General features: G+C 36.8%; 3 protein-coding genes across 4 annotated transcripts; 1 reads left to right on the forward strand and 2 right to left on the reverse strand.

Moving 5' to 3' along the window:
* Window positions 1-83: 83 nt before the first annotated feature.
* On the forward strand, window positions 84-5,176 carry LOC146390058 (fibrinogen alpha chain). 2 transcript variants are annotated; one of them, XM_084923144.1, is made up of 5 exons: window positions 84-496; window positions 1,984-2,105; window positions 3,246-3,429; window positions 3,534-3,679; window positions 4,008-5,176. In XM_084923144.1, exons 2-5 carry the CDS (start codon window positions 2,043-2,045, stop codon window positions 4,350-4,352), a joined length of 738 nt encoding a protein of 245 aa, XP_084779270.1. In that variant the 5' UTR covers window positions 84-496; window positions 1,984-2,042; the 3' UTR covers window positions 4,353-5,176. The 2 variants fall into 2 exon arrangements, with proteins under 2 accessions (XP_084779270.1, XP_084779269.1); XM_084923143.1 differs by having other exon boundaries at window positions 84-480.
* A 2,130-nt stretch (window positions 5,177-7,306) lies between these two features.
* Window positions 7,307-13,386, reverse strand: fgb (fibrinogen beta chain). Its single transcript, XM_084923145.1, has 12 exons — window positions 13,222-13,386; window positions 11,731-11,849; window positions 11,364-11,466; window positions 10,531-10,599; window positions 10,202-10,316; window positions 9,741-9,847; window positions 9,465-9,579; window positions 9,221-9,340; window positions 9,009-9,131; window positions 8,810-8,904; window positions 8,264-8,454; window positions 7,307-7,867 (listed from the first exon to the last, which is right to left on the reverse strand). Exons 1-12 carry the CDS (start codon window positions 13,369-13,371, stop codon window positions 7,636-7,638), a joined length of 1,539 nt encoding a protein of 512 aa, XP_084779271.1. The 5' UTR covers window positions 13,372-13,386; the 3' UTR covers window positions 7,307-7,635.
* A 1,598-nt stretch (window positions 13,387-14,984) lies between these two features.
* On the reverse strand, window positions 14,985-17,275 carry LOC146390060 (uncharacterized). The gene is made up of 5 exons (XM_084923146.1): window positions 16,965-17,275; window positions 16,672-16,766; window positions 16,449-16,583; window positions 15,884-16,265; window positions 14,985-15,080 (listed from the first exon to the last, which is right to left on the reverse strand). The coding sequence occupies exons 1-5, from the start codon at window positions 17,254-17,256 to the stop codon at window positions 15,013-15,015; spliced, it is 972 nt and encodes a 323-aa protein (XP_084779272.1). The 5' UTR covers window positions 17,257-17,275; the 3' UTR covers window positions 14,985-15,012.
* Between the last annotated feature and the right edge of the window lie 9,880 nt (window positions 17,276-27,155).

A 27,155-nucleotide genomic window follows, 5' to 3' on the forward strand; every position in this document is an offset into this window, starting at 1 on the left:
TTCTCATTTCCCGCTAAATAAACAACTTGAGTTTAATTTTATTGACTTGAATTGAAACTTAAAGATAGAAAATATGTACAAAATCTATCAAAATATTAAACCACATGGTTGCAGAGTAATAAACCACATGTAAAATAACCGGGTATTAGGAGTATTTATATGGTCTTATAGACTGTATGTATAACTGGCACTCACTTTGCTATTAATATTTTAAAAATGAAGCGCAATATAAGGATATATTATTTCATAATGTGAGTAATAAAAAATCTATGTTAAAATATTCTGAATGGGTATGTCTAGTTTGTAGTGTCAAAGATTGCCGCTGAAAAGTAAAGCAGTTAACCATGCTAAGTCATTCTGTGTTTGATGAATTGTATTTATTGTTATGTTGTCTTCCTTCCTTCTTAGAGTTGCTGGGTTGATGATGACGTGTTAGCACACATAACATGCAAATTGAACTCCGCGCAAGAAGTAGCCAAAGCAAGTATTGTCGAATGTGTGTACACAAGGAACTGGTGACAAAAAGTTCTTACACAATATGATATAGTGCAAGAAATACTACTACTACTAATGATAATAATAATTCAAAACTTCAAAAATGTATATGGCAATGTGCATTGCTGAATTTAGGCATCAAAACAACAGGAACTACATAAAGATTACAAGATTAAAAAACATGAATGTGAAAACATGAAAACAAGATAGTGATTAAGTATTATTACCGAAAATAAGAAAAAGTATTCAGAAGGCATTAAAAATGTTATGCACAAGTCATTCTATAAAGGAGATCTGAGTATCCCTTTGTTTTAAACCCTGAAACTTATAACAGTATCACATTCTTCGATCTGTGCTTCAAAATACTGAGTTAAGAGTCCTCAGATTTCTAAACGAACAAAGTCGGTGTTTTCATTTAAAAGAAATAACAAAAATCTCACATATAGATGACCTGATACATTTATTAGGCTGTCACTTAATGTATTTTTTTTTTGTTAAATTCAATTCAGTTCAGTTTTATTTATATAACACCAAATAACACAGCAGTTGCCTCAAGGCACTTCACATTGTAAGGTAAAGCTGTCCTAAATTAAAAGTATTTATAATAACGAGAATCTTTAATGGTTAATCCATCAGTGTGTGCAAACTCTAATCAAAATTATATTTCTAATGCTAAAATATAATTATTATTATCCATCAAATTTAAAATTTATTTTATTATTTATTAAAATGTATTTTTTACCATATAATAAAGCGCATCTTTAGATTATGATTAAGATGCCAGATAGCAGTTATTTTACTTACGAACATGAACCAAAAAAAATGGTTCTTGAATGTCAGTTAATTAGTTTTTGTTCAGTGTGACAGCTCAAATTTCAGTATAAAAATGGCACATTCAGTTTATTTGCCTATAAATAACAATTAAATGAGACATACAACTGTAAAAGTTACCAAGGCACTCTGTTTATTTGAATTGATTTAAATGAAAAGATGCTTTGAGTGCTCCAAGAGAGTAGAAAAGCTCTCTATAAGAATCAACTATTTAAATACCAACTGTGACTAGCAATACCTGTGATACTGTATATAACCCATAGAGGGCATTAAAAATAAAAGCACCAATGTGGTCTAGTGCAGATTAGTATGCAACATAACAACAGGATCTACATAAAGATTACATTTTAACTGTAACATCCTTGTGTTTTTTATCTCTGGCCTGGTGATAAGGACATTGGAAAGTTATCTTTTATGCTTTTTATCCACAGAGCCCATTTTCACCTCACAGTTTCATAACTATTATTGATTTTGTGCTTGTTTTTCATGTGGAAATGTTAAATAACAACCCCGAAGTTACTGATCTTTGTACAGCCCACAAGTTCCATCAGTGACACAAAATAAACACAAGAAAATGCACACAAATCACATTTTGTTTGTACTGTCCTATTTGAATTAGAGCACAGTTGAAGGTGGACTTTTTTTTCCTCTCTGCAGTGTGTATCAGGTTCAAACAGCAGAATGAAGATGGCCGACCGTCCCCCAGTGCAACCCAGATGTACAGGAAGCAGCAATGTGAAGCAAAACTAGAGACCCCGCTGTGTTTAGATGATGACTGGGTAAGAAGCATACAAGCACATAAATACAACTCTATTGATGAGTACTATAAAGAAAATTATTTGCTAGTTTAAACCATTATAATATCAGGATGTGAAAATAATTTGAGTTTCTTGACCTTAAATTAAAAGAAATTCACAGAAAACATGAGGGAAACCAACCTAAGTGCCCTCTTTGAGAGGAAGAGGGCACTTGGGTTTTGGTGTCCAGTACTCTTGACCACCACACGTCAGCTTTAGCCAAAGGTGACCAGCCATACTGAAAAAGGGAAAATCACCTTACACAAGCAGCCACCTTTAGCTGAAGTGCAAAGCGCACAGATGACATCTACAAAAACGTTGAATTGAATCCAGGATTTGCTCTTGATAACTGGTAGAATTTAAACATTTTCAGTCGACTTACGTATTATTACACAATTGCTCGAAAACTTAAACTAGCACACCTAAAGTCCTTTTTATCTTGCTTTTATTTGTCAGGGATCACAATCTAAAATACATCAGTCAAAAGGTTTAAGCTGTTTAAGCAGTAACTACATCTGTTCTGATATCCTTCCCTGTTTGAGATCAGTGGGGTTATTATTACAGTTACACATCCTAGAATAAAAACAAAACAACCCCTCTTCTTCCCAAAAAAGGACATAACCACATTAACCATTAAGCCAGTTAATTTGAGAAAAATGGCAATAATGAAATTGTTTCAATCAATTCCAGTTTGTTTTATCTGTAGCCTATGCACTGACACACATCCAACAGCTGGCAAGATGTAGACTAACTTTCAAAGTTGGTAAAGAATTTGGATAGATTTCTTTAACGTTTCAATTTTTTCTTTGTAATCTGTCTTAAAATAAATAGTTACTCGTGAACTAAGTGTTATTAGTATAATTCATGAATACTCTGGCACCACTGATAACAATTGATTGTTATGAAGGACAGTCCTATAACATGGCTTAATTAGCAGTTGTCTAATTATTTGAATTATTTCAACCCAGCACCGTGCTACCACTTTACTAGCATTACTCTGAAAAATCTAAAATGCAAAGTGTAAATAAGATGTTTTTTTTGTTGTTATGATGCATGATAACTCAGAATGACCTGTTACTATGATGCACTGCCAACCTGACCTGTTCTCTTGTCCTTCTCCAGTTTTCTAAATGCCCATCTGGCTGCAGACTCCAAGGTTTGATCTCACAGATGGAAAACAAAGTGGAAAGAAAACTGCGGGAGGTGTGTAAAACAGCAGAGATGTATGAAGATGCAACAGAGAAGTCCATGACTACAATGACTCACATATACAACTTTAACCGGCGAGTCATCATCAACAGATACAGTTAAGACTCTTTGGGGATGTTTGGATTTGTGGTTGTGGATAAAATAATTCGTAAATACTTACTAAAGTAATGCTGAGTTACTAATGCAGAATTTCATCTCCAGTGTTTAAGCTGAAATTCGTGGAACAAGCAGAAGAATTGGGCAGAAATTTCACAACGCTACAGAAACGATCAACCAGTCTGTCCCAACAGATAAAAAAACTGATTAGCAAACTGCAGAAACAGACAGAGGAGCTATATCGAACAGAGGTAAGACATAAACAAATACTATTGATTGGTCGACTGTGCAATTGTTTGACTGTATTTACATTTATGACTTGTTGATTACCTTATTCTTCTGACACTGATTGCTGCAATGTTTTAAATTAGTGCCCTAAAACATTTTATTTTATATTTGACACGTTAAACAACTCAGTGTAGTTAGTATTTATGAAATGCCATTTCATAAATGGCATTATTGTCCTCTATTGCAAAGAAACACATTTCAGACAAGTTATGTTCAACCTGATACATTTATATTTTTTGTAATACTTTTTCTTACTTTGTTATTTGTTCTTTATGGTGTTTTTGTTGCCAGGTGGACATTGACATGAAGCTACGAGCCTGTCGCGGGTCTTGCCAGTCTGTGCTGCCATTTGGCATTGATCATCCCGACTATCACATCCTCCAAACTCACATGGAAGACAAGACTCTAAACAGAAGAGCCAAAGCACCTTTACCTCCTGCAGGCATCCCACATATTAAGCTCCAGCCTATAGACATAGTCCCAGAACCAGCTGAAGGATACAAGACGATCCCGACAGTCCAGAAAGAACTACTGACCCAATTTGAGGACATTGAACAGAATCAGATCATTTTGGAGGAGCTACTGGAGGAGTTAGAGGATGTAAATGATCACAATCATGTAGAAAGGTTTAATTAAATATGGGGTTGACAGAAAATAAGGAAGCACATTGTAATCTTGTTACTTAAATAACCATTATTTTGTTTCATCTGCAAAGTTTAGCTATCGTTTCAGTTTATATTTGGATCAGTAATGTGAGTAGTTTGTGTGCTAGTCTTTTCCATATTTTTCGGTGGCATGTCATTTGAATAGATGAGATAACATGAAGAATAACTCTGATTTATGACATGCTGTTTTACAGTTCAATCCAGGGGCATTTTTGATTAAAAAACAATGGGGAAAAAAAAGCTTTTCGGTGAATTTAAATATAGTTAAACTACTAACGTGAATAATGCAGTCTGTGTTCTGCTGGGAAACTTTGAGTCAAGGTATTATTGGATGTTACTGTGACATCTCCCTAAACACACCCACAGCACACTCCCACTTATGGCAGTGGAACTGCCTTACAGCATCTGCTTTGTCAGGCAAGAGAATACACCCCACAAGCAAAAGCTAGCTTGTATTATTACATTGAAGAGGTGGACTGTGCTTTTTTCAAAGGATGATGGGAGTAGACAGTATTACTAATTCTTTGCCTTATCAATGCATCTTTTAAACCTGAGAAATTCTCCTGTTACCTCCATTCATTATCCAGACAATGCACTCCTGTTTGGTCCTCTGTTATTTACCTCACAAACTCCATGATTAGGCAATAAAACTATTACTTTACCCTCACTGTGCAGTCATTGCTGTATGTAACTTACTAAATTTTATTTGTGTAAGTGAAAATGCTGTCTGAATGGTTACAAGTTGCTATCCATTGTATCCTTATTCTGTTTTATTAAATAGTTTCTGACAACCAATTTTGTTTGTATTTATGTTTACTTGAGTTTACTGGATGACTGGATATCATCCCTGTCAATTTTAATGAAAACTTTAAACTCCAAAACTTGCAAAATTTAAATAATGTTTTTACATTTAATTCATTGTCACATAAATCCTTTAATAGTTTTCTTGGTATGCAGCAAAAATGAGCAGATGATTCCAATGGTGCCAGATTTGTCTTATTTATGTCACAGAAGTGCTCATAGTGTTTAAGCAAAAGAACATTTAAATAGCAAAGACATTTTTTTTTTCTTAGGTGAAATAACCAGTGTTGGGACTAACGCGTTATTAAGTAACGCGTTACAGTAACTATGTTATTATTGTGGTAACGAGCACGGTAACTAGTTATTATGCCAAAACCGGGAACGCGTTACTCGTTACTGGGATTTAGATAGGCTCGTTATTCGTTACTTCGTGTGGTGGCTATCGCGGAGCTTCCACAGATTCAATAACATTAGCAAGTGGTGGAAGCCAGCAGGTGGATGAAGGAAAAGGGAGGCAAGAGGAGAGACCCGACGCGGTCGCTGGTCCGAGAGTGTCAGGTGAACTGAACTTCAGGTAAGAAGTTATGACCTGCAGTCCATCTGGGTCAGATATGAACCAAGTTTAGGTGGAGTTCATTTTCGTTATGCTGACTTTTTCGTACTGCGTGCTAGCTAGCATGACGGAGTTTCTATACAGCTGGGTGGTGCTATGTTACTGATGTTGAACTTTATTTTGTTCATACGGTTAATTATTAGAGTTGCCAACCGTCCCGTAAAAAACGGAATCGTCTCGTATTCAGAGAAAATATTACGGGTTTCGTATTGAGGTGAAAAGGAACACAGTTTGTCCCGGATTTCAGCTACAATGAAAAAGACACAAAGCTGGAGTTATTCTGTGTTTACGCTGCACAGCTGCCTCTTCTTCTCTCATCCTCTCACCCTCCCTCTCCTGTTTCTACTTCAATCATGAAACTGATCAATGATCAGCTGATCGGCTTTTCTCTCTTGTTTATTTATCGGCCACTTTGCGCCAGAAAGAGGAAACCAGCGGATGTCGCGCTAAACAACAGCAGCACTTTTAAGCTTGATCAGCTGTTGTTAGAATTTATTTAATATTAATTTCTAGTATCAGCTGATGTTGGCTGGAGCCACAGCTGTAAACCTGCTGGTCATAATATCGGTTTGGTTATGTAATGAGAGGGAAACATGAAGATGAAACCAGGAGATGTCCTTACTGAATCATCAGAGCTGTGATGGAGAAACAGGTTTACCTTTTAGGTGACATGAATGAGTTGAAGGGAAGTTATGAACTGTTTCTGAGAGACAAATAACACCAGGATCCTTTTCTAAGTAGCTGACAGCTGGTAACTGTGCAGGGGCGGGTCTAGCAAAGTGTTGCCAGGGGTCCATGTAGGGCATTAAAAGGGAAAGGGGGGCACAAGGAAATACTTTCTTATTCTCATTTAAAATGTCTCACTTTTAAAAAAAATAATTATCTGAGTCTTGCAACAAACAATTGATAGATTGATACATATATACCATCAGAACAGTGTACATCACTGTCACAACAGTGTTTATTTTCATTCAAAGGCTTTATGATTTTTCCTATAATGGTGGGCCGGTCTCTAGTCAAATTCCCCGGGACGATTTTTTTGTCCCAGTCCAGCTCTGTATGCAGCTCATCTGCAGTCTGGTGTTACCTACATCTTCCTATTCAGAAGGCAGAATTTCCGAGTTCTGAGTACAAGCGAAAGCACCACGACTGCAGTTTTTGTGTTGGATGTAAAAAGCAGGCTAGGATAGAATCAGGCGTGGGATTTCTCTCGTGGAAATGTGCACATTATTTTTTTCCTTTCTATTGGTAGGTGGCACAGTGCACTTGTGGCAAGTAAGCAAGCTAGAAGACTGGCAATCTTGCTGGGTATCCAGTTACGGAAGCAACACATTAACAAGAGAATTCTGAGTAAAACCAAAGTTACTTTCCCTAGTAACTAGTTACTCTGAAAGTAACGAGTAACTTGAAGTAACTGAGTTACTTTTGATAGAAGTAACTAGTAATGTAACTAAGTTACTAATTTAAAGTAACTTACCCAACACTGGAAATAACCAACACAAACAATATAATATGTTCCTCAATGTGTTTATTGAGTAGTCGAGGACAGTTTGCATCAACTCATCCTTATAGTTGTCACACATAACAAAAAAGGACAGATCGCAGCATATTTACTCACAACTAATTAGGTTTTTTTCTCTTACTTTTGTTGGTAACAAGTTTATCTGACATCCCCAACATATTTTTAATACTTGCATTGCTCCTGCATTATTATAGCCTTGTTTTTTAGTTCTCGTTACAGTTTGTTGACACTTAGTGTTAGTTATTTGTAAATCTGCATGTCATATACCATTTATTTTGGCACCTTCTTTTATATGTTATGTGCATCAACACTCTTGGATTATCTGGAGGCAAAGTAAGGCCTGATCTTCATGCTAATAGCCTTGAGCGAGTACCAGCTGCCCTTCCAGTTCATCCACACCACACCATCATCTGTGCCATGCTTGGCCATCTGTCGTGTGTAGGCTCCTCCAATGTAGTACCGCCCATTGGGATTGGCTGAGTGGCAGCGATTGTACCACCAGCCACCTCCATCCTCCTTGGAGCACTGTTTGGTGGGATTACCAGGGGTCCTGATTGGTACGGACAAGAAGAGTAAAGTTAAAATGTGATATTTCTGAAAAATTCTAAATCTGAGTTATTACCATTTACGTTTATTACATACTATTACACATTTATTGTTATCATTATTATTGTTATTATTGTTATTATTAATTACATTACATTTAGATGCTGGTAGATGTATTAACTACTGCCACATTTAGTTTATAGAGGGGTGTTAAAGCAATCAAAATCCTTTTGAACATATTTAACAGACTGAGTTGTGTAAATTTGTGGGTCATCCAAAATGCTAAGATGGGCTTGATTTCTTTACATTTTAGTAACATGATAATTAGCTATTACAGCTAGTATTCTAGTATTTATATTTTAAGTAATAAGTTATTATTTACTTTTTTTAGGATACCTACCAGTTGTCATTGTCTCTGTCGTAGGTACTGAACATCATGCCATTGTGAATGGTCATAGTACGGTTTTCACCAAAGAGCTCAAGAGATCCTTCCAGGAAACAGTTGCCAGCATTACCAGAATAACCACCAACAGCAAGCACGTAGTTGGATGTCTCTGATTGGACAGTGAACTGGTTGTACTGGGCATGGACCTGATTAAAAGCAGAAACCAGTTTTAATTTAATTCCTAACTGACATAGTCATTAGAAGGAGTAGGTGAAAACACTTGTAGATATTTATGTAATATTGCATTCATGTCTTCCTGATAATTAACTATTAGACCCTAACCATTAATGCAAATTCCAATTTCCTAAATTCCAAAAAAAAATTTTTGAAATTGCTTCTTTTTTTTAGATCAACTATTCAAAACTGTACACAATTTTCTTTATTATCAAATAAACAAATTTCTACATTTAAAATTCACAGGAGTCTACAATTATCATGCTTAAACTTTTTCACTAATCCTATGGTAATTTCTTGCACCTGCCAATCCCTTTAAAAACTCACCTTGGCTCCTGTCCAGTCCTCCATCTCGATGAGAACCTCAGTTGGGCCCATCTTAGTCAGCTGACTGATACGGTCATTACCCAGCCAGTATTCACCTTTAGGCATGTAAGAAGGTATATTACAGTAGCTGACCAGAAATAAGTGTAACCATTAAGAAAAGGTTACAGTACATTTTTGTCTTGTGTTTTAACTCTCTTACCAGGAGTCGCACAGTGACCCTTGCCAGAATCAAAGGCAATATTTCCAAATCCACGGCGATATTCGTCCCAGCGTCGACCAAAGTCAACACTGCCGTCAAGCCTATTCTGGATAAGAAGCCATCCTGGGAACAAATTTAAAAAGGAAATGTAAAAAAGACAAACCTTAACTGAAAACCATTATTTCACAGTAGTGATCAAAGAAAAGTCTCACCTCCATTCTGGGAGGCCTGATCACAGAAAACCTTGTATGGAGGGTAAAAGGCATCAGGCTGGATCATATACATCTGGGAATCTACTCCTCCCCGACGGAAGATGTCCTCACACTCTTTACCTAAAACAAACAAAAGAAAAAGCTTTAACATCTGTGGAGCTTCTAAGTCATTCAGGTCATGATAGTCTTAAGTGTTTGAGTTTACAGCAAGTAGCCTCTCTCTAGCTTTTTTGTCATTTCTTACCAGAAACTACTGGTATGGGACATTTAGTCTTGCATGGCGTCTTGCACTCATCCCTCTGGGCCTGGATGGCCTTCTCCAGCTTCTGTATCTTCAGCTTGATTTTGTCCAGGACCCCCTGGAGTCATGACATGTAATAAATTAGAACAAGGCTGATTGTACTGTTTTTGTTCTCATTTTCTATCATATAAAGTCTACATGGTTCCTAAACTTGAAAGACACACTGTATCATTATAATTATACTATTATATGTATAGTACTATGTCACTTTGTATTTACCTGCAATAATCTGATATTGGAAGGGAACACAGTATCCACTATCTCTTTGATGTAGGCGTGCTGTTCCTCCACTCGGTCGGTGTACTGACTAACTACCCTACTGTTGTCTAAGAGCACAAGGAAACAGAAAAAACATGTTCAGCATTTCACATTTTCAGATATTATTTTAAGGCAGGCGTTTTTAATGAAACAACTATTATAAACCAATAGTGTTTAATTGTTACCATAGAAACTTTTTTGCTTCCTTTCTAAAAATGTTGTATTTAATTAGATGTGATTCACTGTATTTCATTGTATTTGTTGTATTTATTAACTTGTAACACTCGCAGAATTACTGGCAATTAGTTATAATTAATATATTGTAATCTCAGTACAAATTAATTTAATTAGGTCATAGTTATAAATAATTTTTGTTTTTTTTTTTTACATTTTCAGTGTTATATTGCAAATTTCTTTCGCACCGTTAGATAGTCTTTGCCTCTCCCTCAGCGAGTTGGAAATGCCATTGACGTAGTTGAAGACAGTGTTGGAGGACTGGGACAAATCATTCACCTGAGGCTTGAGTTCGTCAATGCTCTGTGTAAAACAGTTGCAAAAAATAAAAAAAATACAGGAGGTTGAACTTAGTTTTTTCACAAAGTAATGATTTCCCATAGTTGGTTTAAACTCATATCCAAACCAAACCTTATTCTGCTAATCATAGCAGCAAACATTTTTGCTAATGTTTGCTTGGAAAGATCTCAAAGATGACAATTACCGCCGTTTAAATGATTGCATAAGTTTGATTTACCCTCTTGACATTTCTCTCTTGCTTCTGCAACGTTGTCTTTAGATCGCAGCCAGTGGGACACAAAACACCCTGATGGACAAAAGCAAAACAAGTTAAGCTAACTTATCTTGAGTCACTAAAATACATGTTCTTTGACTTTGTTCTAATTTTCTGACTTCAAAGAAGCTTATTAATGTAACTTAAAGGCAATAAAAAACTACAGTTAACATCAGCAATTAAAAGTCTCCCAAGAACACCCCAGTCACAGACCAATTGTGCATTCTTTGGACAGCTGGCAGAGTTTTGATGGAAACTGCTAGTTTTCAGCTAGGTGAACCTGGTCACAAATAGGCATATGGTGCTTTCTTTCTGCGGTTATCCCATAGTTTGCATGGAAGCAAACATTGATCAACTAATTTTGGCAGACTTTGCATTTTATTTGTACATTCATAATAAACTGAACACTAAAATTTGCACTTTTTACTTTTCATTGTAGTAACTAGTTGGACCAAATAGTTGCATATCCTCACTATCTGCACATCCTCTACAGAGAAAATATCAAAGTACAGTATGACAGTAAAATAATAAGGGCACCTTAATGTCTATATAGTTGTGCAATATACTGGGATATTCATATTAGAGCTATTTGTATCCATTAAACCTATTTTGTTACATTTTGTAACTACGCAATATATTGTGTTAATCAATTGTGTTTAGTTAGGAACTTTTCTTACTGTACTGGAGCAACTGTGACCACATAATTTCCTCTTGGAAAGTATTCTGGTCCTGACATCACCTAAGACCACTGGCCTGTATTTAATTGTATGTGTGTTACTATTATCTTTTTTTTTTACCATCTCCTCTGAAGCATGTGTACATCCTCCTGCCTCGGGCTGCTCAACTTTCTCCTGCATCTGTCGGCCACCAACTGGAGCAGGAGTGGGGCGCCCACGATACCTTAATGAAAAAAATAATTAAAAAAACACAAAACACACACAAATATACCGGCGATTATTTGTTATTTGTATCCCCTACAGTGGCACCGCAGACCACATCATGCCACTTTGCTGTATTTCACAAAATTTTATTATTAACGAAATTTTATTGCCAATTTTATACTATAAGATTTAATTACATCCCATCTATATCATAAGGATGGCTGCATTAGATTTTGTTTCTTTTCACTGTTTTTATTTCATTTATTTAAAAAAAAAGCCTTACCTGCTACCACTGCTGACAGGAGGAGGGGCATATCTATTTCCAGTGAAGGTCTCCCTGCCCTTTTGTAGTGGGCGGTGACCACGAGCATCTACAGCTGTTCCATTTGATTCCGGTGTTGCCTGTGGAAGATTTTAAGAAACTGCTGTGAGTAACAAATTTCCTCTCATTTCATAAATGTTGTTTTAAAGACATATTTCAAATGAAATCATGGCAGTGAGAATACTATAAAACTATGCTGGACAACCAAAATATTAAAATTAAAGAAACAATGTATGCCATAAACATATATGATTATTTATTTCAAATTGTTACAGATCTGGGTTAATTAAATCATGTTAAAAAAAATGCTACATTTATTAGACCACGTCACAAAAATGAGGAAGCACAAATAAATGGTCTGTAAAATGGTCTGTATTTTTATAGCGCTTTACTTGGTCCTAAGGACCCCAAAGCGCTTTACACTATACACAATCATCCACTCATTCACACACACATTCACACATTGGTGATGGCAAGCTACATTGTAGCCACAGCCGCCCTGGGGCGCACTGACAGGCTGCCGAGGCTGCCGGACACTGGCACCACCAGGCCCTCTGACCAAAATATTTTATAAATACATCAAAAACTTGTTTATGCCATTCTTTTTATGGCATATAGAGTGCTCTCTTTTCAGTACTGTAAGTATATAAATGTAACTTGTCACCTTGATCATAAAATAACAGTGTGCTTTTTCTAAAACAGTAAATTGGAAAACTCATGGATATCAATATTACTATCAACAATATTGTTTTCCAAAAAATATATCTTAGCATTAACAACGCAATTTTGATTAGAGATTTTACGCATACTGGTGGATTAATCATATGATAAACATAAAAATTCTGATTCTGGTAATTACCAGTACTACTACTCTTAATTTAGGGCAGAACTGGCATAAAACCTCAAAACATTCGGTGGTGGTCAGACAAATTTGGTAAGAACTGTATTTAAAAAGTAAAACTTGAAATTATTTCAAAAACATGTTTCAATTTCTCCCAAACAAATTTAGCTCCTAACGTAGATCTTATTTTTTAAAATTATGTGTAATCTATGTTTTAGCACCATTTGTCCATTGAGAATTAGAATTGAGAAGTTCTAATATGTGCAAAGCAAATAAAAGATAAACCCAACCAAAATAGATACATAAATAAAAATAAAACAAAACAAGCAATGCATTTTTTTCAAGTCTAGCATTTCTCAGTAAAAATAGACCCAATTTGTGAAGAAATGTATTTCATAAAATAACATAACAGATAGACAGGTAGATATTTTGATAATAACACAGCTGAAATTTTAAACATAGATCTTTACACAGTGTACACTCTTTTAAAAACTAACTGATACACTATGAAAGTAAGTTTAATATATTTTATTGACTATGTCCTTTCATCAAATGAATTAATCAAAAAAATGTGTGATATAAAAACGTTTCCGCTTTAGACACATACTCACCAAGTCATCATCCTCTTCGTTATCAAACTCAAGGTCCTGTGCCCAGGTGACATACACACACAGATAAACCAACAGCAGTATCTTCATGGTGTACTTTATGAAGTTAGTCTTGTCACACTCTGTCCAAACTGCCTTTTCTCTCCCAGACATTTGATTTTACCACATATTTATCCTCCATCTCTGCACATGCGTAGGCGTCCTCCCCCACTTGTATTGATCTGTTCCGTAACTGTTGGGACAGTTACCCAATCTTAGTCACTGCCACACTAGGTAAGTCTGGGGAATGTAAATGAACAAAAGGGCAAAGGGGCCGAAAGGCAGAATGCCACAAAATGTGGTAACTTGTGTTTTTAAAAAGCTGTTTCTATCTAGTGAAACTTTTTCAGAACAATGTTATGATAGCAGCAAAAGCATCATTGCTTTAAAATAACATTTGAAATTCTTAGTTTCAGGAGTGGCAGATTGGTTAGAAACGTAGTGGCCTTAACTGTCCTTTAATATCAAAAACATAATATTAAAGAGGAGAAATTATATAATGTATTCTTTGAAGTGTGAAGCGTGTTTAGTGTTGGGAACTGTCCCCAGCTCTCCTTGGTTCCTGTTTACTTTTGTTGTTTTCATTAGGAAAATGCAGAAAATGTACAGTGAGAAAAGTTTTACGGTTTTCCCGAAGAAGTTGCAGTGAGTCATGCATTGATTGGAGGTTAGGATGTTGAAACAACTGATATTTGTTTAAGTCCAAAAGGGTACATTGTACAATGTTATGAAATCACTAAAATCAACACAGAGTCATGCGTGCACAAATGTGTGCTGTTAGACAAAGTAAGTATAATGTATTAAAAACCTTTGTTCTTTAACCTAGTTTTTAGTACATTGTTACTTTGTACTGAAGTGTGGCTGCCCCCACCCACTGCAACTCTCTCCCATATAAGAGTCACAATACCTTTCTTGGAAGACTGACTGGAGTCGTTCAAGAAACTTCTCAAAACTCACCTCTTCAACAAAACAAAACTTAACCTCGAGCCTTTTTAACTACTAGATACTCTTGTGCAAAGAATCCTTGGGTTTCCTGAAAGGTGCTATAGAAATCTAAGTTATTTTAAAGTTATTATTATTGTAAACAGGTGGTTTTAAAGTAGCTGCTGGGTGAGACTGATCAGCATCCCCACACAGTAGGCTTGGGAATTAATTGATATCTCCATGATGTTAGTGTGTTAACTGAATGGTTTGTGTCTTAACCAAATAAACAAATATGGTAACATATCACTGTATGAAAAGATTTTTTCTGACACAATATAGGTGTAATCAGTGTATGTATGATGTAGGAATGTCAATCAAATAGTGTCCTCAGAGGGCAGATTTTCTGATCAATGTATGTCCCTACAATGTAGGTTTTCAAAGACATTAGGTTTAGTTGGACCAGATTTCTATTGTGTGACAATAAACACAATTCATTTGTGTTGCTTTGTTTTATTGTGTTTTTTATACTTAGAGTAATTGAAACATGCTTGATTATACAAAAATAGATTATTGGAAGAATTTGATCCAAGTTCACATGCACAAATGATTTGGATTTATATCTAGAACTGAACCAAATTGAGTAAACAACTGGTTGAACAACAAAAACTACCCCTAAAAGATGTTTTTAATACCTATTGATTACGTTTAAAAACATAAAACAAAACAAAAAATAGTAAGAAACAAATTTTGTGGGGCTGTCACATGTAGTGCGTATAGCCAAGACTCTTGGTTTTTAAAAGTCTCTTGGTTTTTTCATCCTCTGGTCTGAGTTCAGATCCTTTTCGAACAAACAAATGGGAAGGCGTCATTGCAGGTTGCAGTGCACCACTTCAGATTATCTGCAAAAACAAGAAAAACAAATGTGAATTTAAGAATTTCAAACTGGAATTATAAATTGTGTGTTTTAGCTGATCCTACTATCAGTCAGGGTCATTTTGTAGATTCTTTGTGACTGAATATGTGGCTGCTCTTATGTCAATACATTGGCAAAGGTGAATCTGACCGAGCTATTTTCTAAATGTTTCTAAAAACTTTGCTTTGGATGAGGTGTGGGGAAAACATGAAGGTCTTAAGAGCATGCTTAAGATTCTAGCTCACTGTCAGGCACCTAGCAAACATTAGTAATCAGCTAATGCAGAGTATTTTTCAACCTTAGACCTACTCAAAGGATGTGAATGACTTTGATTTTCCTTTAGGATATTAAAGTACAAAAAGTGTGTAAATAAAATACATTAATGGTAAACCCAATCCATATATTGTCCTTGCTGTGTATATGTTCTAAGTGATCAGTGTATTTGAGATGTAGATATGTTAACTGACCAGATGTGCTAACTCGTGTCACTATAATACAGATGTGCTTTTTGACTAGTCTACTTATAATATATGTGTGCTAACTGCCCCAGCAATGCATGTGTACTTACTGGCTAGTTTTCCCCCAATATAGGTGTACTAAATGAACACCTTTATCTAGTTACACTCTTTTGTAAACTGTAGTTTGTAAAGTAATGTAAAACCCACCTTGACATTTTTATCTCCACTTAGAACATAAGTAAGAATAACAGCAGGCTAACTTTATCTGTATTCGTATTAGTTTGTTGGTATGTGTACATGTGTGTGTGTTTATGTGTGTTTATAGCATTACAATGGCAATTTATCTTCATGCAGATGCTAGCTGTCTTCTTGGTGTTGTCATGGTCGTCATCATCGTCATCTTCACTGTCCTGCTCACTGGTATCGTCATGGCTGGGCTTCTTACTGGATTTGCCATGGCTGTCTTCCTCACTTGTATCGTCATGACTGTCCTTCTTGCTGGATTTGCCATGGCTGTCTTCCTCACTTGTATCATCATGGCTGTCTTCCTCACTTGTATCATCATGGCTGTCTTTCTTACTAATTTTGCCATGACTGTCTTCTTCAGTTGTATTGTCATGGCTGTCTTCTTCACTCGTATCATCATGATCGTCATCATCGCACCAGTCTTCATAGTAAAACTTGGAGCCATCAATCCACATCCAAAAACCAGGCTATGGACAGACACAAACATACATAAATACAGATAGTTAACTTGCATAGTTATATCTTAGGTGGGATTTTGGTAGTGTTTAAGTTTGCAACTATTTAATTTCCACTTAAGTTGTCAGATTTCAATCCTGACTAAGTGTACAGGCATGGATTATAACACTGATTTAAAAAAAATATATCCATACATGGACGGCGCTAGTGGCACCAGCCCAGGTTTCTGGGAAGTTGTCTGTGTCCCCTCTGGTCAAAGACTGGACAAAGTGGTTTTCCTCATAACTGTGAATGGATGCCAGGTTGCCGCCATCGAACTGACAAAAAATCTGGTGGGAGCCATTTTGTATTTATTACAATACATATGAACAACTGAATGAATAGTATGTTGTATTCATCATCTCTATGAGAGCTCACCTGAGCTTCAGTCCATGTCTTTGGGGTGCTGATATAGTTGAAACACCGGTCACCAAATCGAGACCAGCCGTCTGGGCAGTCTGAGTCCCCTATCACTTAAAAACAATCAAATTTAAAAAAACAAAAACAAAGTCCAAATCAACAAAATTAAAAAAGCACAGTTATACTTATGTTTTAACATTTTGTGTTCTAGATCTGTTCATTATATTGCACATGTTTTTACTTGTCTTGTACAGGTTTCTGCTTTTGAATGACTTAGTGTAATGTGGGTACACATTGCTAAAGCCACTCACTGCAGTTAACAGGTGGGGTATCAGGTGGTGTTGTTGTATTCGGTATCTTCTTTCCACTCATGATGTCAACGCACCAACAGTACCCGGTAGACCCCGAGCACTGCCTTGGAAGGAAGTTTCCATCGTCATCACACTTAGGGCAGAATGATCCAGTGAGGTCTGAGCAATTCATTCTTTCATAGTAACAATGGCCTTTATCCCAGGACATGGTGGGGTTGATCGGAATGGCTTGGCTTATCGCCAGGACAGTGCAGAGTGTAAGTGACACAGCAAGCATCTTCATGGTGATCATGAAGATGATGATGGAGGAAGTTGACCTTCAGACAACACATCAAAATGTTAAAGTCTTGAGGGGGATTTTGTTTTAACCATGCGCTGAATATTGGAATATGCTGAATTTTAAGTGAAGCCTATTTTTACTTTTTCTATTAAGAGATTTTACTTTGTAAGTTTCCAGGCTTACAAAAATTCTCTAAAAAGGAACAGATGTTAACCAAACCCTAACTCTAGCACTATATCACCAAGCTTCCTGTTGTGTTTGGGTCAAATCTGACTGATTAAAAATATAAATAAATAAATAAATAAGTAAATATTGTGTTTTACATCCGATTGCCTCAAGGCCCTACGATTTCCTACACACTACACACACTTGAACATATGAAAGTGATGAGCCCCTTTTTCGTTGAATTTTGAGTGTTTTAATGAACTTTGTTCTGTGGTGTTCCCACTCAAAATTGACCGCCATAGGAAATGAATGGGAATCCCCCCCCCCCCAAATGAAAGATCCACTTTTACGACCTACTGAACAACCCACTGAATGGCCCACTGAACAGCACACTGACCCACCCACTGAACTGAATTTGGTGGTGAAAAATGTTTCTTATGTTAATTTCACAGCTGTTAAAACTGACTGGTTGTGTGCACCCCCACCCCCCTTACTGTAGTAAGTGACCAGAGGGCTAAGCATGATCTCGAAAAACATAAAATAGGCAAAACACAAAACAGTCACGAACAAGTAATCTATTTGTTTTGCATGAATTCTGTTGTTTATTTTATTCAAAATTGTATAACACTTTCTTGTCTTACTGTTGTCAAAAAATGATATTCAGATAGTAATCAATACTAAAATTAATATCATGTAAAATACTGCAAATATTGATATCAAAAATGCCATCTTGGTTTCCTTCTTTAGCTGACACAGAATTTCACACAGCACGGCTTTAAGAGGAATTTCAGTGGTGAAAGTTCCTGTTTCACAGACACTGATATATTTTAATTATTACCCGATGAGTGCAAAAACTAACATTAGACATTTAACTATTAACAATTAGTCAAATGGACTGTGGATAGATAAAAGATAAATAATTATTGACAGCTTAACGGTTCAAGGATGGAATACTGAGCTGTGACAGAGAGACCTGGAGAACTGGGCGGGTTTGGCTGCGTGGAGCAACAGGGAAACTGGAGCTGAACTGAGCAGAGTCTAAAGTGTGGAGAACTAGTCAGAGCAAATTAAGAGTTAAATCCAGATTAGAGCAGCTCAATCAGACAGGTTTCAGGTCTGAAAAAGGAAAGCAGACTGAGACGGAGCAGTGTGAATGGTGGATGAGAGAGAGGTTGCATGCTGATATGAAATATGTGATAAAATCTACTTTTACAATAATTTATTAAAAATGTGTTTCTTATTTTGTTTTTAGTCAGCTGTTATAAATGCATTTATATGTTTGATCTGTGTCAGAGTGAGCACACCGTTTTTTTTAAATATTCTTCTTCTTTTTAGAATAACTAATACCACGTTTTATCCAAAGTTCACTTGTAATTTTTCTATAATGTTTTTTTTGTACAGTATTTCAATTATTTAGATGTAAATATAGTATCCTATATTCATTAATAGGTTCTAAAATATATTTTAACTTGATCTATACTGGAATAATCTAAAAAATATGTAAAATGAATAGAACCTCTAAATTCCTCTTTGCCATGCTAAAGATGTTTTTACAAAAAAATAAAATAACATAAAATAACAAATAGCTAAGCCAAGATTGAGAAAAGGGATGGGTAGAGGTGGAGTGTGAAATGAAGGAGAAGGAACAAAGGCAGAGGGAGAGTTTTGATAAGGTTTAGGGAATGAGAGCAGAAGGGAATAAAGTAAAAGAAAAAAATAAGGAAAGACAATGTTTGCATCAAAGCAGAGGAAAGGGATGTAAGGAACAAGGACTGAAGAACAAGTAGAGAGTTTAGAGTTCGATTTAGGAAAAAGTGAAGAAGGAAATTTAAAAAGGGACAAAAGAAAGAGTGAAAGGTTAGGCTTAGGTAAAACAAGTGGAAGTAGGAGCATTGTAAGAAAACATTCTTATTTAAAACAGTGGCTTTGGAAAATGATAACCCAGTTAAGAAAAGTTGAGTTAAATATACAAAAAATTAAAATGTACAAATAATCTAATTTTCACATTTGGTTTTTTACTTTCCAAAAAATAAATAATAGCTTAAGAAAAGCCACATTTCATCCACAAGAGATGCTTCTTTCTCAAAAAATTGTCATAGTTGTGAGAGATTTTTATAATTTATAATTCAGTTTTTGTTTGCAAAAATTATTGTTTGAATTACTACAAATGTCTTCAGATACTTAAAAATCTGACTTGTTGATTTTTTTTTTTATGCAATAAGCATTTGCATTTTAATTTTAATATTAATTTTCATAAAAGAAAAAAAAGTGTACTCACTCTACTCAGTGTCAGCTGGAGTGCTGATTCAGGTCTGAAAGCGTCTGCTGTGTCTTCTCCCTTTATTCTGCAGATTCTGCTTTGTCATGATATGATTTCCCACAGAAGCACTGGATCACAATTTCACATGATGCATTAATTTCCCTTTTCATCATGCAGCACTTCATCTTACTCCTTTTTTTACTCATTGTGTATCAGAAAATGAGCCATTGTGAGTGTATTTATTCTTTTCTCAGAATGTTAAGTCATGATGAGTTTTGTGTTACATCACTTCCTTCTTGGTATTCACAGAGACTTATTGAGTCTTGAGTTCCTATACAGTCTGTTTAGGTCACAGGTAACTTTAGTTACAACCTTGTATTGTGTTAATCTGGGTTACAGACAGCTTTTGCAGGTAAATATAAAACACCTTAGAAATGCATCATACATTTTTATTATCCCACTTCAATCTAATTAAGCAACCTGCTGATCATACTGCCGTTTAATATAATCTTGTTGTATTATTATGGTTTTTTTTTTTATATATTGCAGCAACAGACATGCCTGGTTTCTTGTAATTGAAAAAGTTGTGTGAAAATGGGGAAAAAAATAGTTCAATGCTACCTGCTACCTTGTTTGCCTCTTTATGAGGAATTGTTCTTCAAATAATTTATTATTTAAGAAGAATTTACTTATGTGAGTTGTGTTCTGACTCCTTAAGAGTCGCCCCACATATTATGTGGTGTTATATAAGTTCATGCAGTCTTCATTTGTTTCTGGGGCACTGTTCATTTTATTTTGACATCCTACCTGACGCTGCTTTGTGTCTAACAGGAAAAGGGCAGTTAGCTACTCCTGTGCCTACCTATGCTGCCTCTTAAGCCAACACAGTCTGTAAGTTGGCAGTAATGTTGTGTTTTACCAGTGTGTGTTTGGCACTAACTGCTGTGAGTTGCTTGTGATAGTTTGAGCAAGTGAATTCTCCTAATGATGTGCTTCATTTGATACTAGCCTAGACGCTAATTAACGCTAGCTAATTGCTAATGTTAGCTTGTTTAGTTCTGCTTCTCTTTGCATAGTAACAGGTCATAGCATCTTCTAATTCTAAGAATGTTTGCTTATGTCAGCTCTCACGTTTTATTTTGTGTTTTAATTACAGTTTTACCATTCATTCATCCATTCATTTATTTCATCATGCATCCAATCAAATAAATCTGCAAAAAAGGAACAACGGTGTGGTTTTTCTACATGGGATGATGGTTATCTATCTGCCTAGTCAGATGCGAGGTCAGAATAAATTTTATGGAAATGGAATTGTTAGATTTTCAAGAGAGAGAAATACTATTTTGGGCCATCATTTTGTTATTTTTGGACATTCTGTGAACTGCATTGAAACAGACACTTGTTAATAAAGTTCTAACACATTAAATTATTGCTACAAATTGAATTTACTAAAAGTAAGCACACATTTTTTTTAAACAAATTCCGTTTCTCCCCTTAAAGCTAGACGTTTTTCGGAGCCTTTAAGGATTGACCACACTGCGTATAAAAGACAGACACAGTCGTGACAACACACACCAGTTCGATATTGCAGTAACATACACATCCTAGAATTTCACCTACCAAAACAGGTGCACAGACTTTTTTTTGTACATGAAAGTACAATTACCCCTGCCAAATGTGTGTCCAAGGTGTGTGATCAGGCAGGTAAAATTTGTGAAAACAATCTTTTGCACTTCTGAGAAGTAGTTGTAACGCATAAGTTACTTTTTTTTTGTCATTAAAATATGTGCTGGGCAACACATGGCAGTCTATCAGTAACACAATATCAGGTTTTCACAATCCATGTATCTGTTTTTGGTACCTGAAAATACCTGAAAGTATTTGGTTCGAGGTAGAACTGGCTTGAAATTTGGGGAGAAAAAAGATTTAATTCTAACAAATCTGTTTTTTCACAGTATAATACATCTTTTCACAATAAATGCTATTAAACACCATGAAAAAAAAGAGTTTTGTTATATCACTCTTATTTCAGCGTAACCTAATTTGTTTTTTACTTAAAATTGTAACTGAGTGGACTCAGTTCCTCACTAGCAACAATACTTTGTTGTTGTTTTTTTCAATATGGGACAGATTTGACTGGGGGAAAGAAAGGGGAGAAAGAAAGACGGAAAGAAAAACAGTGGGGAAGAGGGACGGGGATAAAGGGCAAAAAACAAAAAAACAACAAAATAAGCAGACAAAAAATATATATATTTTTTTCTCAACAGGATCACCTGTTGAGAAAGAAAAAAGAGAAAACAAGCAGAAGAAAAAAAAAGAGAAACATAATAAACAATACACAGATACAAACATCCATTCCCACCCTCATGCTCTCATATGCAATTACTAAACACTCACCCAACGTGGAGACAGACACAAAGAGACACTGTACACACAATCACACTCCCCAAGCGTACTCTAAGCCCCAGGTCTAGGTACCCTTGCCCCTGGAGGGGGAAACTGCACCCAGACCCAGGTAGTGTTACCCTTTTCCCTGGGGTGGAGAGAAGCAGACTTCCCCGACTCGGCAGCAGCAGGGAGGCCCCACACTCCAGACCCCAATCAGATGGCCAACTCCTCCTCCCAGACCCCCCCCCCCCGCGTGCGCGCTGCAGAGAACGGGGGTGTGTGAAGACTCTAAACCTCCCTCCGCCCGCTCATATGTAGTGTTGATGCATGTGTGTTCTAAGGTGCGTTTAAAACCCAGGAGGGCATGGAGCTACCTACTAGCAACAATACTGATGTAATTAATACAACAACAACAATGCAAAAATGTTGTATGGAAAACAGGTGAGGGATTCAGTTTTATGTGTGATATTTTGATAAAGCACAAAATATTCCACACTGTGCAGGATAACATGATATAGTTCACACCTGTCCACCCCCTGCAACAAATCTTCAACCCAGATTTGTACAATAAGAGCTTTAACAAAGTTTTTTTTAAAAAAAAACATTGCTTTTGAAGTTGAAGTTGAAGTTATGGGTAACCTGAAAACTAGAAGGTCCAGACAGAACTGGCTGTGGCTGTGAAGCTGAAACACAAAGAGTGTCAGCAAACAATGCAATGAAGGTGATGTAACCTAAAACTCATCATGATTACAACAGTGTGAGAAAGAAAAACTGGGCATACAAGGCCTAAAGACGCAGGTAAAAGCAAAGAAGTACACCTTTTTTTAATATCTAAGGTTTTATGTATCAGGACTGAGTCTTAAACTGAGGTAAATATAACCTCAGATGAACAACAATGCATGACACATAACACCATATCATTATTTTGTTAACAAAGGCTAAGCCAAAATGAAGTTTGTGAAAAAAAAAGTTCAGGCCATGATTCAATAGCTTGTAAAATCCCCTTTAGCAGCAATAACTTGAAGTTGCTTAGTCTCCCACGTTACTTCAATATTCTCACACACAGCCTATTATTATTATTATCTGCTGTCCTGTTTGAATTGGTTGGTATTTCCAATTTTGTGCCCAGACATCATATTCCTTGATTTAATGTGGAAGCAGCCACCAGTTCACAGAAACCCTCTCCACTTTTGAGATTAGCCTTACAACTGAACAATTGCTGCAGTGGCCAGTCAGGGTGAATGAACCTGCATGGGTAGTTGGTTCATTATGTTAAACAGCGAGCGCGTTCTTTTGTTGGTCATTTGATTAGATTACTCATAGAAACTACCATTAACACAATAAACTGGTGACACTTCTTTCATCTTTGAAACCACCACAGCTAAAGGTAGCAGTGTTAAATGGTGTTAGCTTAACTGATATCACTAGCTTAATGTTAAGCTAGGCAGCTGAGAGTCATTACTGTTAACTAAAAACTTAATCCATATAATTAGTTTTTCCCTAGTATTTCTGATTGGTTGAGCATTTAGTTGAAACCTTTTCTTGTTTAATAAGGCTTTCCGTTAAGATTCTTATTAGTAACTGTTTTAAATTTTGTTTTTCTTTATTCATATTTTAATGCTGTATTTGAACTGATTCTTATATTGTTTTTAACTCTATTTTAATTTTCTATTTCATTTCAATTTGATTATTCTTCATTTTTATTATTTGGATTATACAACACTTTGCGACTTTATGTCTGAATCAATATTGCATCATATTTAAACTACTTACTTAAAATAAAAATGTTGAAGCCATTTTTATGTTATTAGATTAGCAGAGTCAAAGCAGGACACACATTTACTCTCAATGCAGAAATGAATCATTGAACTCACCACTCCCAGGGTGACTGACTTGAAGTACAAATCCTCAACATTTGTTTCCATTTGTTTTGCAATTTCTATTAGCATCATGCTAAAAATTTACTGCACAGACACACTGAAATGACCTCTTTTTAGTTTCAAAGACACAGACCTTTGAAGAAACAATGGCCCTGCACTGGTCCATCAGGTCAGTGTGCTCATCAGTCATTCCGGTTACCATAATTGCGGCAGAAGCAAGTTAAACTACTGGGAAAGTATATGAATTTGTGCAACTTGTAATTGAAGTGTATCAGTATAACTCAGCTGACAGGGCATGGTGACTTTGCAAGGGAAGCCTGGACCCCCAAGACCATTATATAATGCCAATGCTGCATAAGCCACAGCCAGAAGCAGTTTTCATACTGTAAAAATAAATAAATAAAATAAAATCCATGATATTTTTATTATTATTTTTTATTAATAAAAACTGTCCTTGTGTGTTAGCCCTGCGACAGACTGGCGACCTGTCCAGGGTGTAACCCGCCTCTCGCCCTATGACAGCTGGGATTGGCTCCAGCACCCCCCGCGACCCTGAAAAGGATAAGCGGTAGCGAATGGATGGATGGATGGATGTTGAATTATATGAAAATAAACCTTGTTACTCCAGCTTCTTGTTTTGGTTGTAGAATAAACATGATGACACGAACTCCCAGGAAGCTTGCCATGTACAAAACACATTCGAACTTTGAGGGCTCTTTTCCCCCAAGACAGAAAAAAGCTGCAAGCAAAAAGCTGGTTGTGCCCAAAAACAGCTGAGAACTTGTGTGGTTATCACAATAAAGATAGCAGTCTGTTTTCAATAGATTGTATTTTGCAAAACTGGTTTATTGTGTGTTGCACTGGGTTACTAAGCAACTAAAGAGTTGCCTCAAAGGACCTCATGAATGTTACAGTTTTTCTCAAATGTTAAAACACAAAAGCCAATCCTGTAACCCAAATGACCAGTAGTCTAAACACATTTACTAAATGTAGCCACCATATTCCAGTACCATAAACACATGTCACATGAAGACACAATTCACAAAACACAACCCTCTGTACTCATAAATCTAAACACATTTTTCCTTGCTAAAACACATGTTGCAAAACAACTCTGCTCATATTCTCAAATGAAAGCCCATGTGATGCAAAATGCTTGCCACAGTCACCAATCTTTGAACACAGGGAACACACCTGGCGTCAGTCACTACACACAACGACTCAAAATTGAAGACACCTGTTGCTAATGATGTGACCCCACCTATAAAAGCATAGTTTGGTGAAGATGCCAAACAATCACAATGGATGAAGGCATTCGAGCGTGCGGAAGGAGAAGAGCTGCAGGCCAAAGAGGAAGAGGGGTTGAGATCAGAGGAGGAAGAGGTGAAGGCCTAAGAAGAAGAGGAGTTCGGAGTAGAGGAGGAAGAGAAGGAGGCCAACAAGAGGTGGGAGAAGAAGCCAACCTCGCACCATCATAACAGATGATATGCGAGCAACAGTAATTGATCATGTCACTGGCCATGGCATGACAATGGCTGAAGCGGGACGAAGAGTACATCCAAACCTGAGTAGGTTCACCGTGGCCACCATTATCAAGGCATTTAGACAACACAACAGGTATAGTACGCTATTGCTTTCTTTGTCACACTACAGTTTTACAGGCCTGTGAAAGTGGTCTGTTACTTTACATGTAGTTTTACATATAAATCAGTCAATTGACAACACATCTTTCTTTAGAGCTGAAAGGATGCCACATAGAGGTGGGAGGGTTGCCATATTCACAGCGGCACAAGAAACCCTCATTGCAGATATGGTCCGTGAGAACAACTGCATTAGACTCCGAGAGATCAGAGACAAAGTCATTGCAGATAATGTAAACTTTGAGAACATTGATGCTGTCAGCGTGTCCACAATAGACCGAGTTCTCCGGCGCCAACAGATGAGGATGAAAAGGGTCTACAGGGTTCCCTTTGAGCGCAACTCTGCGCGACACATAGAACAACGTTACGAGTATGTGCAAGTACGTATACATCCATGTCCACAGTACAGTTAGTGGACATACTGTGTTGCTTAGTGGCCTACATTACTTCTGGACAATACTGTGCTACCTGATTGACCGTTCTGAACACCTGTACGCTTTTCCATGTTCACAGAGGATAATGCAGTTGGACGCGATGGCCAGACCCCATGAGTACCTCTTCCTGGATGAGGCTGGCTTCAACCTCCAGAAACGAAGGCGAAGAGGCCGTAACATCATTGGCCAAAGAGCCATCACTGAGGTTCCTGGCCAACGGGGGGGTAATATTACTCTTTGTGCAGCTATGGGTACGGAGGGGCTTGTCCACCGGCATGCTGTCCTTGGGTCTTACAACACCCAACGTCTCCTCACCTTCCTAGAGGAGCTAAAAGACATCCTCCTGGACCGTCAACAACACCATCCTAGGCTAGCACATCACATGTATGTGATCATTTGGGACAACGTCCGCTTCCACAAAACACACCAAATCAGAGTGGTTCACCACCAACAGTGACCACTTTTTAAACGTCTGTCTGCCACCCTACTCCCCTTTCCTGAACCCTATAGAGGAGTTCTTCTCATCATGGAGATGGAAGGTGTATGACAGACAGCCATACACAAGAGAGAACCTCGTACGGGCAATGGAGCTGGCCTGTGCTGACATCCCAGTGGAGGCCTTCCAGGGATGGATTCGCCATTCCAGGGCGTTTTTCCCGCGGTGCCTAGCAAGGGACAATATAGCCTGTGATGTGGATGAGGTGATGTGGCCCAATGCAGCTCGGCGACATGATGCCGCACAGTGACAGTGTGTAATACTGTAAAAAGACCGTGTAGACAATAAAAAAGACTTCACACCCTGATCATGTTTCCGAGAGTACTGTTGTGTGCGATAGATTCTGTTTTTGCATTGAGTTGTGTTACAGTAGTGTACGTACATGCAGGATGTTTTTATAGATTTATAGTCTTCATGTGAAACTCACAAATCTAAATGCCTAATCCTCTGCAGGGTTCTATGACGATCCGTTACTGTACAGTTTATAAAAATATGCATTGGCAGTTATGAACCAAAGAACCTTCTCACAAATTGAGCATTGTGTTTTCAATTGTTTTGCTGTAGTGTGTAATGCTGTGTATAGTGTTTACAGTTTTGACAGCTTCGAGCTGCTCTCTTGGTGTGGGAGTTTGAGTTTTGCAGTGGGAA

This window comes from Perissodus microlepis, chromosome 3 (genome assembly GCF_051167445.1).
Source record: "Perissodus microlepis isolate ML-2025 ecotype Zambia chromosome 3, ASM5116744v1, whole genome shotgun sequence".
Taxonomy (NCBI): domain Eukaryota; kingdom Metazoa; phylum Chordata; class Actinopteri; order Cichliformes; family Cichlidae; genus Perissodus; species Perissodus microlepis.

Bases quoted from the DNA above. Each gene is read 5' to 3' on its own strand.
- LOC146390058 (XM_084923143.1), top strand. From the start codon at position 447: ATGCAAATTGAACTCCGCGCAAGAAGTAGCCAAA. The intron at 2,106-3,245 runs GTAAGAAGCATA...GTCCTTCTCCAG, and splicing joins TGTGTTTAGATGATGACTGG to TTTTCTAAATGCCCATCTGG. The intron at 3,680-4,007 runs GTAAGACATAAA...TTTTGTTGCCAG, and splicing joins AGGAGCTATATCGAACAGAG to GTGGACATTGACATGAAGCT.
- fgb (XM_084923145.1), bottom strand. From the start codon at position 13,371: ATGTCTGGGAGAGAAAAGGCAGTTTGGACAGAGTGTGACAAGACTAAC. The intron at 11,850-13,221 runs GTGAGTATGTGT...AATCTTCCACAG, and splicing joins ACGAAGAGGATGATGACTTG to GCAACACCGGAATCAAATGG. The intron at 10,317-10,530 runs GTAAATCAAACT...TGTTTTACACAG, and splicing joins AAGAGAGAAATGTCAAGAGG to AGCATTGACGAACTCAAGCC.
- LOC146390060 (XM_084923146.1), bottom strand. From the start codon at position 17,256: ATGATCACCATGAAGATGCTTGCTGTGTCACTTACACTCTGCACTGTC. The intron at 16,266-16,448 runs GTATGGATATAT...GTCTGTCCATAG, and splicing joins GTGCCACTAGCGCCGTCCAT to CCTGGTTTTTGGATGTGGAT. The intron at 15,081-15,883 runs GTAATGCTATAA...TTGTTTTTGCAG, and splicing joins CATGAAGATAAATTGCCATT to ATAATCTGAAGTGGTGCACT.